The sequence below is a fragment of the Tachysurus vachellii genome, chromosome 4, assembly GCF_030014155.1.
Source record: "Tachysurus vachellii isolate PV-2020 chromosome 4, HZAU_Pvac_v1, whole genome shotgun sequence".
NCBI lineage: Eukaryota > Metazoa > Chordata > Actinopteri > Siluriformes > Bagridae > Tachysurus > Tachysurus vachellii.
The window spans coordinates 1589686-1608528 of NC_083463.1; the positions used below are offsets into that span (position 1 = coordinate 1589686).

Consider the following 18843-nt stretch of genomic DNA (forward strand, 5'->3'; position numbering starts at 1 on the left):
GTGTACATGTGTAATATAAGTCCATGAAGGAGCATTAGAGGTGCTCGAAGCTAATCCCAGATTATCGATACGGCTCCGCAGATTGCTTCAAAAGGATTTCTCTGGACTCTCTGTGGGTGGAGGTGGAGCGTAATACTGATTCCAGGCAGGTCATACCACCAACCACGACATGTTTATTCCACTAAAAGCTCTAATCACCACAAAACTGCTGCTTCACCAGAAACACTCTCTCAGAAAACTCTACCTCTAGCTGTGGTGTAGCTAATCTGGTGCATAACAACAATCAGTAAAGGTTGGAGGTAAAGGAGGAGAAATATATAAAAAAACACTGTTACACAATTATTTATGTTATTACTAGCTTTATTAGGTAACTTTGTCTTTTTTTACTGGCACAATATTATATTAGTTTATAATGAAAATTTAAGATGCTTTTATATAAATATGTATATATGTAAACTTGTATATTTATACTTTTTAACATTATTATTATTATTATTATTATCATTATTATTATTATTATTATTATTATTATTATTATTATTACCATTATTATTATTATTATTATTATTATTATTATTATTATGCCATTGTATTTGCACTGTATTAAATAACATGCATATGTTTTTGATTATACATTAAAAAGAGTTTGTTCTTAATAAAAGGCACTTAATTAAATGCATTATTGTGAATAATTAGAACACAATAAAGAGAAAATTAACAACTGAATGAAATTACAATGAAATTACAATATGCTTTATCTAAATACACTAAAAAAATCTTCCTCTTCTTCTTTTTCATGTTTAAATGTTTTTTATATGTTTACCGTATTATTGCATTGTGACATTAATTACAATTACAATATTATATTTAAGATTCTACAAGCAGGATGAATTAACGTGCCCTTGTTTTTTGTATAGTAATGTGCTATACTTAAAGTAATTAAACAACTCATAACTAATAATCTATCACTTTGCACTAGTTGTGTTGTTTTAAATCTGGACCTTCATTAAAAACTCATATAATAAAATAAATATTATCAATAAACACTTCAATTAAAACTAAAAAGCACCAGTTATAAGTGCCTTCTTCATGAATATTAATGAGATCGCTCACTTGACCACGCCCTCTCTTTAAAAGACAATGTCCCGCCCCTTCAGGCTGTCAGTCTGTCAGTCAGAAACTCACAGAGTCTCACAGATGAACTTAATGTCGGATCGCAGCTATACCTTATATGTAAGAGAGACAAAAGCGGATTATGGCTGAACCTCAGAGTGCAGTTTATTTAGCGACACCTGTGCTGTATTGATGCCCCTGTGACAGGAGCCGTGGGCAGATGAGGGAACAGCTAACGGCTAACTAATGTGTTCCTGAGGAAACTTTACTGCTCAGTAGGAAACTTGTGTTTTAAAGTATGTGTATAGTATTAATGTGTGTGTGTGTTAATGAATGTGTGTGTGTGTGTGTGTATATGTGTGTGCGTGTATTTGTGTGTGCGCGTGTATTTGTGTGTGTATTAATGTGTGTGTGTTAATGAATGTGTGTGTGTGTATATGTGTATGTATTAATGTGTGTGTGCGTGTATTTGTGTGTGTGCGCGTGTATTTGTGTGTGTGCGCGTGTATTTGTGTGTGTATGTGTGTATATTTGTGTGTGTATTTGTGTGTGCGTGCGTGTATTTGTGTGTGTGTATGTGTATTTGTGTGTGCGTGCGTGTATTTGTGTGTGTGTGTATGTGTATTTGTGTGTGCGTGTGCTTGTATTTGTGTGTGTATTAATGTGTGTGTGCGCGTGTATTTGTGTGTGTGTACGTGTGTGTATTTTTGTGTGCGTGTGTGTATTTGTTTGTGTGTGTATGTGTGTATTTGTGTGTGTGTGTATGTGTATTTGTGTGTGCTTGTATTTGTGTGTGTGTTTTACATATTGTTGTTTAAACGATTCTTTTTTAGAGATTCGGTACACATCATTCACACAACAGTTTATGGTCAGGGCTCCTATTTGACACACTAAAATGAATCGACTCTAATTATTAACCAGTTCGTAGTTTATCAAAAATAACTGACAAACGATTCCGCTCTTTAATTCGCTAGTTCTTAGTTGAATCATGTAATGATTCGAATCTACTATAATGATTCGACTCTCTCATTTACTCGCTAATTCGTAGCAGTATCGTTTAATTCGGTACACTAAAATGAGTCGATTCTCAAATTTACTGGATAAACTGCGACAAAAATATTTTGTACTAAAATCCTACTCTACTGACACTGTACTGTAATTAAGTGGACTCTTGGGAGTAGAAGACTTATTTATTACTGGGATGGTAATGACTCGTGACACTGGCGTCACGATTCGTTTCTTTATCAATTCCTTCATTATTATCAATACTGTGATAAAGAACATGGTGGTGTTTAAATGAACTAGCTTGTATCTATGTACTGAAATCTTCATTGTATTAGAACATGACGGTTTTACGTACTGAACACAAATTCATTCGTACCTGCACAAGGACAATTACATGGTGCAAATTGTTTTATAAGATTTACCCCTTTTACCCCGAGGATACAGGAGGATGAAGAATGAGAAAAGTCATTGTGTATTTATCGCTTTCACCGGGGCCCAATTTCAGCAATTAGACATCGATTAATTAATTCGATCTTTTATTTTAGAAGGTAATAATTTCTGAAATTGCCTTTATTCACAATTTACTTTAGTAAAATTTTGGTTGGATTCTACACCGTTTGTGTTTGTGTTTATCTCAGTAAACAACCGTATCACTCAGGTGTGTTAGTTGTTGATGAGTTGATTATTCCAGGTTCTGATAGTTCCTGATTCTGTGTGTGAGACGAGATCAGATGATGTCCTGGACGGCCGGATATCACTAGATTTGTTGCTTTATTGTCGGTTGCACATTTGTAAAAATTCCCTGATTTAGTGAAGGCAAATCTTTTAAAAAAGTGGCCATGAAATTAAAATACGTCACGTCATAGTGAGACGTGTAGACGTTATAGTGAGATGTGTAGACATAACACTGAGACGTGTAGACATAACACTGAGACGTGTAGACGTTATAGTGAGACGTGTAGACATAACACTGAGACGTGTAGACGTTATAGTGAGACGTGTAGACATAACACTGAGACGTGTAGACGTTATAGTGAGACGTGTAGACATAACACTGAGACGTGTAGACGTTATAGTGAGACGTGTAGACATAACACTGAGACGTGTAGACGTTATAGTGAGACGTGTAGACATAACACTGAGACGTGTAGACGTTATAGTGAGACGTGTAGACATAACACTGAGACGTGTAGACGTTATAGTGAGACGTGTAGACATAACACTGAGACGTGTAGACGTTATAGTGAGACGTGTAGACATAACACTGAGACGTGTAGACGTTATAGTGAGACGTGTAGACATAACACTGAGACGTGTAGACGTTATAGTGAGACGTGTAGACATAACACTGAGACGTGTAGACGTTTTGAGATGTGCAGCCACTGTAGTGTATTGTAGAGATGTGTAGATGTTAAGATGTGTAGGTGTTATAGTGAAACGTGCAGACGTTGTAGTAAGATGTCTAGCCATTATATTGAGACATGTGCAAATTATATGTAATATTGTAATAATAATATTGTATTATTATGTAATATTGAGACTTAAAGGCATTCTAGTGAGACATGCAGGTGCTGTAGTGAGACCTGCAGGTGTTATAGTGAGACATGTAGGCGTAATAGTGAGACGTGCAGGCGTAATAGTGTAATGTACATATTAACGTGAAATGTGCAGATGTTGTAGTGAGACGTGTATGTGTTGTAGTGAGACGTGCAGGTGTTGTGGTGAGACGTGTATGTGTTGTAGTGAGACGTGCAGGTGTTTTGGTGAGACGTGTATGTGTTGTAGTGAGACGTGTATGTGTTGTAGTGAGACGTGCAGGTGTTTTGTAGTGAGACGTGCAGGTGTTTTGTAGTGAGACGTGTATGTGTTGTAGTGAGACGTGCAGGTGTTGTAGTGAGACGTGCAGGTGTTGTAGTGAGATGTGCAGGTGTTTTGTAGTGAGACGTGTATGTGTTGTAGTGAGACGTGCAGGTGTTGTAGTGAGACGTGCAGGTGTTTTGTAGTGAGACGTGCAGGTGTTGTAGTGAGACGTGCAGGTGTTTTGTAGTGAGACGTGCAGGTGTTTTGTAGTGAGACGTGCAGGTGTTGTAGTGAGACGTGCAGGTGTTTTGTAGTGAGACGTGTATGTGTTGTAGTGAGACATGCAGGTGTTTTGTAGTGAGACATGCAGGTGTTTTGTAGTGAGACGTACAGGTGTTTTGTAGTGAGACGTACAGGTGTTTTGTAGTGAGACGTACAGGTGTTTTGTAGTGAGACGTACAGGTGTTGTAGTGAGACATTCAGGTGTTTTGTAGTGAGACGTACAGGTGTTTTGTAGTGAGACGTACAGGTGTTTTGTAGTGAGACGTACAGGTGTTGTAGTGAGACATTCAGGTGTTTTGTAGTGAGACGTACAGGTGTTTTGTAGTGAGACGTACAGGTGTTGTAGTGAGACATTCAGGTGTTTTGTAGTGAGACGTACAGGTGTTTTGTAGTGAGACGTACAGGTGTTGTAGTGAGACATTCAGGTGTTTTGTAGTGAGACGTACAGGTGTTGTAGTGAGACATTCAGGTGTTTTGTAGTGAGACGTACAGGTGTTTTGTAGTGAGACGTACAGGTGTTTTGTAGTGAGACGTACAGGTGTTTTGTAGTGAGACGTACAGGTGTTGTAGTGAGACATTCAGGTGTTTTGTAGTGAGACGTACAGGTGTTTTGTAGTGAGACGTAGACTTGTAGACATAACACTGAGACGTGTAGACGTTATAGTGAGACGTGTAGACATAACACTGAGACGTGTAGACGTTATAGTGAGACGTGTAGACATAACACTGAGACGTGTAGACGTTTTGAGATGTGCAGCCACTGTAGTGTATTGTAGAGATGTGTAGATGTTAAGATGTGTAGGTGTTATAGTGAAACGTGCAGACGTTGTAGTAAGATGTCTAGCCATTATATTGAGACATGTGCAAATTATATGTAATATTGTAATAATAATATTGTATTATTATGTAATATTGAGACTTAAAGGCATTCTAGTGAGACATGCAGGTGCTGTAGTGAGACCTGCAGGTGTTATAGTGAGACATGTAGGCGTAATAGTGAGACGTGCAGGCGTAATAGTGTAATGTACATATTAACGTGAAATGTGCAGATGTTGTAGTGAGACGTGTATGTGTTGTAGTGAGACGTGCAGGTGTTGTGGTGAGACGTGTATGTGTTGTAGTGAGACGTGCAGGTGTTTTGGTGAGACGTGTATGTGTTGTAGTGAGACGTGTATGTGTTGTAGTGAGACGTGCAGGTGTTTTGTAGTGAGACGTGCAGGTGTTTTGTAGTGAGACGTGTATGTGTTGTAGTGAGACGTGCAGGTGTTGTAGTGAGACGTGCAGGTGTTGTAGTGAGATGTGCAGGTGTTTTGTAGTGAGATGTGTATGTGTTGTAGTGAGACGTGCAGGTGTTGTAGTGAGACGTGCAGGTGTTGTAGTGAGACGTGCAGGTGTTTTGTAGTGAGACGTGCAGGTGTTGTAGTGAGACGTGCAGGTGTTTTGTAGTGAGACGTGCAGGTGTTTTGTAGTGAGACGTGCAGGTGTTGTAGTGAGACGTGCAGGTGTTTTGTAGTGAGACGTGTATGTGTTGTAGTGAGACATGCAGGTGTTTTGTAGTGAGACATGCAGGTGTTTTGTAGTGAGACGTACAGGTGTTTTGTAGTGAGACGTACAGGTGTTTTGTAGTGAGACGTACAGGTGTTTTGTAGTGAGACGTACAGGTGTTGTAGTGAGACATTCAGGTGTTTTGTAGTGAGACGTACAGGTGTTTTGTAGTGAGACGTACAGGTGTTTTGTAGTGAGACGTACAGGTGTTGTAGTGAGACATTCAGGTGTTTTGTAGTGAGACGTACAGGTGTTGTAGTGAGACATTCAGGTGTTTTGTAGTGAGACGTACAGGTGTTTTGTAGTGAGACGTACAGGTGTTTTGTAGTGAGACGTACAGGTGTTTTGTAGTGAGACGTACAGGTGTTGTAGTGAGACATTCAGGTGTTTTGTAGTGAGACGTACAGGTGTTTTGTAGTGAGACGTACAGGTGTTGTAGTGAGACGTACAGGTGTTTTGTAGTGAGACGTACAGGTGTTTTGTAGTGAGACGTACAGGTGTTTTGTAGTGAGACGTACAGGTGTTGTAGTGAGACGTACAGGTGTTTTGTAGTGAGACGTACAGGTGTTTTGTAGTGAGACGTACAGGTGTTGTAGTGAGACATTCAGGTGTTTTGTAGTGAGACATTCAGGTGTTGTAGTGAGACATTCAGGTGTTTTGTAGTGAGACGTACAGGTGTTTTGTAGTGAGACGTACAGGTGTTTTGTAGTGAGACGTACAGGTGTTTTGTAGTGAGACGTACAGGTGTTTTGTAGTGAGACGTACAGGTGTTGTAGTGAGACGTACAGGTGTTTTGTAGTGAGATGTACAGGTGTTTTGTAGTGAGACGTACAGGTGTTTTGTAGTGAGACGTACAGGTGTTTTGTAGTGAGACGTACAGGTGTTTTGTAGTGAGACGTACAGGTGTTGTAGTGAGACATTCAGGTGTTTTGTAGTGAGACGTACAGGTGTTTTGTAGTGAGACGTACAGGTGTTTTGTAGTGAGACGTACAGGTGTTTTGTAGTGAGACGTACAGGTGTTTTGTAGTGAGACGTACAGGTGTTTTGTAGTGAGACGTACAGGTGTTGTAGTGAGACATTAAGGTGTTTTGTAGTGAGACGTACAGGTGTTTTGTAGCTGCCTCTCTGTAGAAGTGCAGTGTGATCTGTACGAGGCTCAGCCGTCTGATCCTGTTTAATATATAGACTCTTCCAGTGAGTGTATTTTTAGGCCTGAGCTCTGATGGCAGACGCTGGGATCAGGTTGTTGAATGACTTTTTATCTGCTGCAGTCACATGTACAGTTCTCTGTTCTGATTGGTCAGAAGGTGTGATGTACCTCTGACAGTAAGGGCAGGTTTATATTAATGCACTTGTTCTCATACTTGTGTCATAATTGTTTCTATAGTAACAGTCGATTCACAGGGAAGTGTACAGTGATGATTAGACAAGCAGGCTGTAATCCATGTCGTGTGTTTGTGTCCTAGCTGAATGTTGTAACAGGATTTAGAGTAAATAGAAGAGCGATGGCGAAGATCTGCACCGAGCGCTCGTACCCGTCTCATCACCGGCTCTCGGTCCGGGCCTCGAACGACGAGCTGGACCTAATGGATAATGGCGCCAGCAGGTCAGAGGTTACATTAACTTTCACCTTGTTTGTGTGAACAGGATTCACAGGCATGAGTGAAGACAACCGAAGTGTTTTTTTGCTCATCCAACAGACCTCCAGACTAACGGATTATTGGGCTCTAATTCAGTTTATTTATAAAAGACAGAAACGTGTGGCTGTGTGTTTAAAACACTTCAGTTTTTACAATCATAACACGACTGAAAAGTCTTACTGTAAGGACGAAATCAACAGAAATCTGATTGCAGAATGAATTTGTTTCTGTTTGTTCTTACTTCTTTATTTCTATAAGATATAAATCACCCAGATTTCATCTCTGATGAGATTCAGATATGTAAACGTAGCTCCGCCCCAAATAAATGACCACGCCCCAATTAGTGCTCAGATTCATACTGAAATTCGTTTATTTTTAACTTGTGTTTTTCACTGATGGAACTTAAATATAGAAATCAAATATTAATGAAACCAAACTGGTAAAAAACTGCAGGTTTCAGAAGGTGAGAGGAAATGAGAACCTTGTGAGAACTTTATTATTTAATATATAAAACTACAACATTTACAGCAGGAGACATTTTCTTATCCAGACAATACAGACTAAAGGTTTTAGCACATTTATCACACTTTAATGTTTCAGATCATTCATTCATTCATTCATCTTCTACCGCTTATCCGAACTACCTCGGGTCACGGGGAGCCTGTGCCTATCTCAGGCGTCATCGGGCATCAAGGCAGGATACACCCTGGACGGAGTGCCAACCCATCACAGGGCACACACACACACACACACACACACACACACACACACTCTCTCATTCACTCACACACTCACACACTACGGACATTTTTCCAGAGATGCCAATCAACCTACCATGCATGTCTTTGGACCGGGGAGGAAACCGGAGTACCCGGAGGAAACCCCCGAGGCACGGGGAGAACATGCAAACTCCACACACACAAGGTGGAGGTGGGAATCGAACCCCCAACCCTGGAGGTGTGAGGCGAACGTGCTAACCACTAAGCCGCCGTGCCCCTGTTTCAGATCAAACAAATGTAAATATTAGACAAAGATAACACAAATAAACACAACATGCAGTTTTTACATGAAGGTTTTTATTATTAAGGAAAAACAAAACCCACACGGCCCTGTGTGAAAAAGTATTTCCCCTAAACCTAATAACTGGTTGGTCCTCCCTTAGCAACAAGAACCACAATCGAGTGTTAGTGATAACTTACAGTGAGTCTGTTACAGTGAGTCTGTGGGGAATTTTGGTCCACTCGTCTTTACAGAATTGCTGTAATTCAGCCACATTGGACCATGAACCCCCTTTTTAAGGTCCTGCCACAGCATCTCAATAAGATTCAGGTCAGGACTTTGACTCGGCCGCTCCAAAGTCTTCATTTTGTTTATCTTCAGCCATTCAGAGGTGGACTTGCTGGTGTGTTATGGATCGTTGTCCTGCTGCAGAACCCAAGTTCACTTCAGCTTGAGGTCACAAACAGAAGGTCACACTTTGTCCTTCAGGATTTTTGTACACAGCAGAATTCATGGTTCTGTTTATCACAGCAAGTCTTCCAGGTCCTGAAGCAGTAAAACAGCCCCAGACCATCACACTACCACCACCATGTTTTACTGTTGGTGTGATGTTCTGTTTCTGACATGCAGTGTTACTTTTACACCAGATGTAACGGGACACACACCTTCCATAATGTTCAGCTTTTGTCTCGTCAGTCCACAGAGTATTTTCCCAAAAGTCTTGTAGATCATCAAGATGTTTTCTGGTAAATCTGAGACTTTATGTTCTTTTTGCTCAGCAGCAGTTTTAATCTTCTAACTCTGTGATTTCTGCCCCAGTCTCTTTCTGGGGGTTTGTTTGATGAGCTGAAACATTAAAGTGTGCAAAAAAAAAAAAAAAAATCAGGAAGGGGCCAAAACTTTTTCACACCACTGCACATATATAAACACATATATATAGAGCTGTAAACATTTCTCATCAGAGTGTTTATTATTGTTTGATCTGTACACACTCTCAGGACACACTCCATATGTGACGACACCCTCTCTGACATGAACAGGGACGTGTCTGCTCAGCTACAGGAGTCTCGCAGGAGTTCATTCACAGGGGCAGGGGCCATGGCCCGGTAACACACACACACACACACACACACACACACACACACACACACACACACACACACACACACACACACACACACATTTACACACACACACACACACACACACACACACACACACACACACACACACACACACACACATTTACACACACACACACACACACACACACACACACACACACACACACACACACACACACACACACACACATTTACACACACACACACACACACACACACACACACACACACACACACACACACACACACACACACACACACATTTACACACACACACACACACACACACACACACACACACATTTACACACACACACACACACACACACACACACACACACACACATTTACACGCACATTTACACACACACACACACACACACATTTACACGCACATTTACACACACACACACACACACATTTACACACACACATTTACACGCACATTTACACACACACATTTACACGCACATTTACACACACACACACACACACACACATTTACATGCACACACACACACACACACACACACCACACACACACACACACACATTTACACGCACATTTACACACACACACACACACACACACATTTACACACACACACACACACACACACATTTACACACACACACACACACACACCACACACACACACACACACACACACACACCACACACACACACACACACACATTTACACACACACACGCACACACACACACACACATTTACACACACACATACACACACACATACCACACACATACATTTACACGCACATTTACACACACACACCACACACACACACACACACACACACACACACATACCACACACACACACACATTTACACACACACATGTACATTTACACACACACACACACACACACACACACACACAGACACAGACACATACTCTCACACAGTCACACACACACGCACATTTACACGCACACACACACATTTACACACACACACACACACACATTTACACATACACATGATCATACACTAGATCGTATATGTTTATTACATCATACTGACAGCTCTATGATCTACACATCCCCTTCCTATAGATTGGTGATTCCCAAATCCAGACCTGAAGTCTCTGATCTGTTAACACTTTAATTATCTAACGTGTGTTAAGAGATTAGAACAGATAAATCACATAAACCTGGATTGGGAAAACACTGATTATAGAAAATCAAATGCACAACTTTCTTTTACTCTCTCTCTCTTTCTCTCTTTGTCTCTGTCTGTCTGTCTCTCTTTCTTTTTCTCTCTCTCTCTGTTTGTCTCTCTCTCTCTCTCTCTCTCTCTCTCTCTCTCTCATTATCTCTCTTTCTTTCTCTCTTTCTCTCATTTATGTGATTTATTTAATTTAGTGTAAACGCCTTGTTAGTTGGAACCTTGTTAGTTGTGCATTTGATGCAGAATAGAAAGCTACATACTGTACCAAGAAATGTAGTTGGTGTCTGACCTGTCCTGCTGTCCCAGGCTGTCCCACTTCCTGTATATGCTGAGGAACTGGGCGTCTCACAGGCTGCAGCCCGAGGTCGAGCGCCCCGACTCCTTTTTGGAGCGATTCCGGGGTCCCGAGCTCAAAGACCTCTCCAGCCGCGGGAGCAACGCCCGGTCCTCGTTAGGGCACCCCGAGCGGCCGCACAAGAGGAAGTAAGTCACGGCGTCGCCTTCGCAGGTCACATAATAAAGACCAGATAAACGCTGTCTGGTGCACAGTCACATGACCTGAGTCGTGCAGGACGTCCCTACACCGTCGACATGATCCAGAGGGGCAGTATGTAGAGTTCAACTTAGCCTTTACAAGAGGGTTTAGTACATTAGCAGTTAGAATTATAAACAGTAGTTTTATATAGAGTTTTAATATCAGCACAAATTTCATAAGAAATAATAATAACTCTGAATGATTCTTTCCTCTGAAGTCACCGGACACTCGCATATTATAATAGGAACAACTGCAACAACACAGATGAGTAAGTATTTATCTGTATTTAGTCATTTAGCATCAATTATTTAGGAACCTTCAGGAGTTTTAACAGTTTTAGCACTAGGTCTTGATCAGTAACAGAGGAGTTACAGATACAACTACAGTATAAATATTAAAATATATCGTAATTATAAATCCCAGGGCTGTGTGTTCTCAGGTCATCTTAAAGGTTTCATATCTAAAACTAAAATAGTCTGATTTACAATAAAATTAATATGTTAAGTTTTAGTTTAAAAGCAATTGATCAAACATCTTAGAACATGTTTAAACATTTCAGTAAAAACTCAGTTAGACTGATTTAAATAATTATCTAGACTTAAAATCAAACAACAAAATATTAATCAAACATGGTCTTGTTTGTTAAAGAAAATAATTAGGTTCATAATTCATTCGAATTTTCAGTATTTTAATAAAATTTTGTTCTTTTTTGTGCTTTTATATTAATTATTATTAGTCCTAATTTGAAGACATCCGAATTTTTTACACCGTAAAAAAAAAATTAAACACTGAACAGTTTAGAAAAAAAATGGTTTTGTTTATCCTCATTGTTTGTTCCTCCTTTTTTAGTGTAAAAAAAAAAAATTCACCAAGCATTTTAATAAATGTGTGTGATTTAGTCCTAATTTATAATTCAGCATGTATTTTAGTAAAAAAAATTATATAAGTTTATATTTTAAGATTTAAATCAAAATAGACTTTGTTTATGTTAATTAAACATTGTGGTCTAAAACAGTCTAAAAATAAAACATAAAAAAATTTTAATTTAAAAAAAAATCTTTTTTTTTTTTTTAAGGTTTAAGACAAACTTTTTCAGTCCAGACATGTTTATAACTTGTTTTGTATTAATTTTTCAAAACTAATTTTAATGTTAATTAAATCATTTTAAAGTAATTCACTAAACATTTTAACCAAATTGTCGATAATGTTAAAGGTCTAATTATTTTAGTCTAAAAATAAGACTTTTTAACACACAAACAATTTGTTCAGGACTTTGTTCATACTAAAACATGCAGAGATTTAAATGTGCACGTTATATTAGTTAGTAGTTTTGATGTAAATACAGTCCCAGTGTAGAAATAATGGACATTTTGATTGTGTGTGCTAGTGTTGCCCCCTATAGGAGAAATACATTAGTACACCCTGGTAGAACAGTGCTTAGGTCTTTAGTGGTCCCTAGAAGTAAACACCTAAGTCTGAATAAATCCAAAAATGTCACCTTTAGCAAAAAAGAGGAAGCGAAGAAAGATGAGAAAAAAGTGGAAGAGAAAAAGGATGAAAAGAAGGACGAAAAAAAGGAAGAGAAAAAAGACGGGGACAAAAAGGATGATAAGAAGGATAAGAAAGATGATAAAAAGGCAGAAGAACCCCAGTAAGTATGAAGCAAAGCAGGTACCAGGTAAATGTTTACTCAAAAACAAAAAAAAACACAATTATTAATAAAATCTGCCTTTGTATCTTTCACTGTTTCATCACATCCATCTATCATATGGGTCAAATTGTATTGGTACAGTTACATCATGTGGTCCATCTGTGGGATGGGGTGCCAATACTTTGTGCAGCACCACAGATACACTACAGTAAATAATTGTTTTGTTTCCATAGCAACTTGTATGGTTGGCAGAGCTAATAAACTCCTAAACAAGATAAAGTTGTTCGCAAATTTATTGTCCATTTTGCTCACGAGTTTGTGTAAATCTCCATATAAGGAAACATGGACCTGTTGGGCAAGAAATCGTTATAACGGTCAGTGAGTTACTGTGATTTTATATGGATTCTGATAAATTCAGTCACTTACTACTGAAAGAAAGAGATTCCAACAGAATAGATGTTAAAGGTGCGGTCTCCGTTTGAGAAATGAGTCGGGACGACAAGCAAAAAATCAAAACAAACGTGTAGCCAATGAGCAGAAAGGGGCGTGTCTTGTCAATATGGGCGGAGAGAGTGTTCAGTGTGCATGTGTGACATTAGCAGAAAGCGGTTTTAACATTGACATGGAGGATAAAAACAAAGAAAGAAAGAGAAGAAAGACTTACGATAAGGTAAGAAGTAGGACGTGTTAATATAGGATCAGCTTTCCAGCGCTGGAGAGAACTGAAGGAGCAGGAAGTTGGTCACATATTCACAGATTGGAGTTTCCTGAGTCAATAACTCCTGAGCTAAACACTGTTACTACACAAATAACACCTCTTTTCTATCGTAGTAATGTAGAGACGCAGCTACAACCGTGTTTTGTGTAGTAACAGTGTTTAGCTCAGGAGTTATTGACTCGGGAAACTCCAATCTGTGAATATGTGACCAACAGTTTGTTCATTAGTTGCATGGGTTACGTATGTATGTGTGGGCGGAGCTATCAATACAGGGGTGGGACCCGTTTGGGTTAGGGGCGTGTTTGTTTTGGTGATTTTATATGTCAACATTGGCTTTCAAACAACGGAGACCCCACCTTTAAACCCCACATTTAGTGTGTAGCTGCAGTGGCTCAGCTACAATTATCGGAGGATTTAGCGCTGCTATGCTAATGCTTAGGTGTTCTTTCACAATTTAAACACCATTTTGATGTTTTCAGCTCTCTGAGTTTTTTGTGGCCAAAATAAATTGTGCCGTGAACGTATTTGGTCATTTACGACCGATTCGAGAATGATTTGATTTCAGCTCCGACGATCATAGAATATATGAGTAAAATGATCAGATTGTTTTAGCTGCTGCTTATTAAAGCTTTATATGTTTAGGAAAACGCCTTGGGTCATGGATCCAGCCACAGACATGTACTATCGCTGGCTGGTGGTAATAGCGGGGCCGGTGTTCTACAACCTGATGATGCTCATAACAAGGTCTGAATTTGAATACGACTCGTTTTGTAAAGCTTATTTTAACATTGGTTGTGTAGGAGTTCTTACACAATTCCTATTCCTATAGAGCATGTTTCAATGAGCTTCAGGACTCGTACACGACTCTGTGGATGGTCCTGGACTACTCGTCAGATTTTCTCTACTACGTGGACACGTTTGTGAGATCGAGAACAGGTAAATAAGGAAACAAATAAGGAAATCCTTAGAAGGATTTACAAAATGAGAATGAAATTTAATTATCATGTGTGATTTATAGGTTTCCTAGAGCAAGGACTTCTAGTGAAAGACACCAAGAAGTTAATGGAGAATTACAGAAAAATGCCGCAGTTTAAATACGACGTCTTCTCTATGCTCCCGACCGACGTTTTCATGATCAAGGTGGGATACAACAATCCCGAACTACGCTTCAACCGCCTCTTTAAAATGGCACGTCTCTTTGAGTTCTTTGATCGAACCGAGACCAGAACTAACTATCCTAATATCTTCCGTATCAGCAACCTCGTACTCTACATCTTGGTCATCATCCACTGGAACGCCTGCATCTTTTTCGCCATTTCCAAAACCATCGGCTTCGGGACGGACACGTGGGTGTATCCGAACATCAGCCATCCGGAATACGGCCGTCTGGCTCGGAAATACATCTACTGTCTGTACTGGTCCACGCTTACCCTTACCACCATCGGAGAAACCCCGCCCCCTGTCAGAGATGTCGAATACCTGTTTGTAGTCACCGACTTCCTCATCGGAGTACTGATCTTCGCTACGATCGTCGGTAACGTGGGTGCGATGATCTCCAACATGAACGCGTCACGCGCCGATTTCCAAGCCAAGATCGACTCCATTAAGCAGTACATGCAATTCCGAAAGGTCAGCAAAGATCTAGAGGCGAGAGTCATCAAGTGGTTTGATTACCTCTGGACGGAAAAGAAAACCTGTGACGAGAGGGAGGTGTTGAAGAACCTTCCGGACAAGCTGAAAGCAGAGATAGCCATTAACGTCCATCTAGACACACTGAAGAAGGTGCGCATCTTCCAGGATTGCGAAGCTGGACTGCTTATTGAACTGGTCCTAAAACTTCAGCCTCAGGTCTTCAGCCCTGGAGATTACATCTGCAAGAAGGGTGACATCGGACGAGAGATGTACATCATCAAAGAAGGAAAGCTCGCTGTGGTGGCAGACGATGGCGTCACGCAGTTTGTTGTGCTCAGCGACGGTGCGTACTTCGGTGAAATCAGCATCCTCGGGATCAAAGGAAGCAAAGCCGGAAACAGGAGAACTGCAAACATCCGCAGCGTAGGCTACTCGGACCTCTTCGCTCTCTCCAAAGACGACCTAATGGAGGCGCTGACCGAGTACCCGGAAGCCAAAAAGGCGCTGGAGGAGAAGGGGAAGTCCATCTTGAGGAAGGACAACCTCCTGGACGAGGCGGCGGCCAGCGCCGGGGCCGACCCCAAAGATCTGGAGGAGAAGATCTCACGATTGGAGAGCAACCTTGACGTAATGACCGTCAAGTTCGCCAGACTGCTAGCGGAATACACGTCCTACCAGAGCAGGATCAAACAGAGGCTCACCAACATGGAGAACAAAGTGAAGACACTGAGGGAGGAAGATCTCTCTGAGGTGGTCACTGACAAATAGAAGGAGGAGGAGAAGACAAAATAGGCGACACTTCCTAGAACACAGGCGTCTTTATTCGAAGATTTGTTTATACATTTTTTGTATACAAGCGTTTTCAGTTTTATTTATATGTACAGACTGTAGATCTTTAAAGGTTTTCCAAATTGTACAGCGCTGTAGATTAGATTTCTCCTTCAATACGTCCAGCGCGTGAACTTTATACAACCCGAACAATCTTCTCGTAGCTTCTTTAAAGTCGTACTCGAGTGTTTTTTTCAGCCTCGGACTCACACAGTCGCTCCAAATAAATACTCTTCCCTCTGATGTGTGATAAACACCGACACTGGAGACTCCTTCTATAAATGAGTCCAGAGTCCAGCAGCACTGAGGTGTAAATACGATGCTTATAACCTGGCCTAGAAGATGTAAGAGTTAAACTCCGTTGTATAGAAATAAACTGAGGTTCTGTTTTTTTTCTTTTCTGTCTTCAGACACAGCGGTTATAGATAATGAGGTGAGGGAGTGATGAGAGAGAGAGGAGGAAAGGAAGTGAGAAGACGGGTGAGAAAGAAAAACGAGAGGAAGGATATTTATTAGCATCAGGTTCGGTCTGGATTTTTGTACCAAATATTTTATTGTTTTGGCCAAAAGTTATACAGTCGTTCTGTTCAGAGACGGAACGATAAAACCCTTTAGGAAAGTGTCAAATAACCGGAACTACTTTTTAACTCTAACGTTGTTTGGATAAAAAGTTCATGATTAACGTGAATAGCATAAAAGCCCAGAAGAACAGGATTAGGAATATTTTCTTTAGATGTTTATAGACTGAGATCAAACATCACTGGGACATCACATACAACTTTAAAGGTTCATACAGAAAAAATAAAACATCAGTTTCCTTATTCGCTTTAATGCCATAGGTTAAACACGTGTGTATGTAAATTAGCAGTTTTTAATCATTTAAACAATGTTAAAAAGGTCCTTTCGTTCTTCTTCATTATTTTAAAAACTCTTCAAAAAAATAAATCGTGATCGAGTTCAACGTTCAGAAGACTTTTGAGCTTTTATGCCCGAATTATTCGGCTGCGTCGTCGTAGTGACACTTTTTAATATTGTTTTAATGGAATAATTTTTTGACGCTGGTGCGATTAGTGACACCGTCTTTATAGATAAATACATCGTCGGGGTCATTAGATGTGCTCACAAAACACCAGAGATGTGAATAATGTCACCACGTTAAAAACCAAGAATATCATCATCATTTTTTACAGTCAAAATATCCAAACATTAAAGTTTGTACTATATTAAAAAAAAAAAATCGCGAGAACGTTTTCCGACTATTTCACAAAACTGTTCTACGCACGTCCTTAATAATACGTTTCTCTGACAAACTGCTAAATGAAAGACACATGAAAGGAAGAGATTGTTAAATATTATTACTGTACTTAAGGGTGATGATGCTGATGATTATAATCCCAGCTGATCCAGATCAGGTTCTGTTCACTCAGGTACAATATACATACATCACTGCCACCTAGTGAATACATTTCAAACTGCAGCAACCACCAAACAAAAAAAAACCCACCCCGCTGCTTTATTTATAAAACATGAACCTTTTTTTTCGGTTCAGACATCTGCATGGATTCCACCAGGTTTTTCCAGAGGTTCCTTTAACAACGGCCTCACGTTATTGGTGCAAATCTTTTGTTCTACTGCCTGTGGAAGGGTAGATTAGATCTGTTGATGGGAAGGGACACTGAAGAAACTCACTATCATGAGTTGTGACTTTGCACAACTGGAAATCCAAGAAAAACTCTTATTACACCACCAGCAGCAGCCTGAACAGTTCTTCCCCATCATCTTCATCATCAGTCCAGTTTGGGTGATTCACTTCCCACTGAGGAACCGAAACCGGACTCGACCGGTCTTCAGCGCTCGTTTATGATCGTTCCTCATCCCACTGTACGAGATCTCGATAAAAATCTTGTCCAAATATATCAGGAAAAGTCTTTCATTTTAAGACCGACCTGAGATGAGAGAACATGGTGACGTTCTGCTTACACCATCACCAACTTTAATCGTCATGATGGGAATCGGTTCGAGCAGAAAACAAAGAACCTGAAGCTGAACTTCAGGTTATAAGGTTTGTCGAGTGTGTTAGCACGTTTCCCATCTCGTCTTCACGTTTAAAGTCGTGTTTCAAGATTGCTGACCTCTTATTGGTGGGTTTCAGACGAGCGCTTCAACGGCGAAACCTGAAACTTCTTACAACGACAGAAACGTTAAACGAGTTTCTTCAGCAGAAAATAAACAAGTGAAAAGAGAGAAATAAGTGATGATGATGATGATGGTGTGCGTTTTGTCTAAGCCTTATATTGGTTTTGTTTTTACAGCAGCTCTGGATGTGAAGCTCTGTAAGATCTTCATCGTTCTCATCAGTGAACAACTCTGTCGACACTAGAAGACGAGACGCGTGTAATTTGCAGTCGTAGGCGTGGCCTTTTGTTATTGTTCTGACGGTAAACTAGAACTAGAAGCTCGATATAAAGCCTGTTAATTACAAGCAGGAAATAATTCTAGGCAGGTGGAGAACCGGAAGAAACGTCCGCACGCAGGTTTACGATACGGTCGGACTGCGTCATACCTAATTTGCATAGAATTGAGAACGTCTAAATTAAAAACGTCACATCGTTGTTGAAAGAACGGATCGGTGTCGGTCCTGTACGTAGAAAACAGATCAACACGTCTGAGTACAACCTTCAGGTTCTCGCTGCAATAACGACGAGTCACGTTCTGTCGTAACCGTCATCTTTTTCTCTCACACAGTTTTTAAATTTATTTAAGAATAAATCGAAA

General features: G+C 40.1%; 1 protein-coding gene across 1 annotated transcript; it reads left to right on the plus strand.

The window, feature by feature from the left end:
* Window positions 1-1311: 1311 nt before the first annotated feature.
* Window positions 1312-16875, plus strand: cnga3a (cyclic nucleotide gated channel subunit alpha 3a). Its single transcript, XM_060867358.1, has 8 exons — window positions 1312-1409; window positions 7212-7351; window positions 9383-9490; window positions 11457-11507; window positions 12744-12890; window positions 14251-14352; window positions 14438-14544; window positions 14627-16875. The coding sequence occupies exons 2-8, from the start codon at window positions 7251-7253 to the stop codon at window positions 16006-16008; spliced, it is 1998 nt and encodes a 665-aa protein (XP_060723341.1). The 5' UTR covers window positions 1312-1409; window positions 7212-7250; the 3' UTR covers window positions 16009-16875.
* Window positions 16876-18843: the final 1968 nt, after the last annotated feature.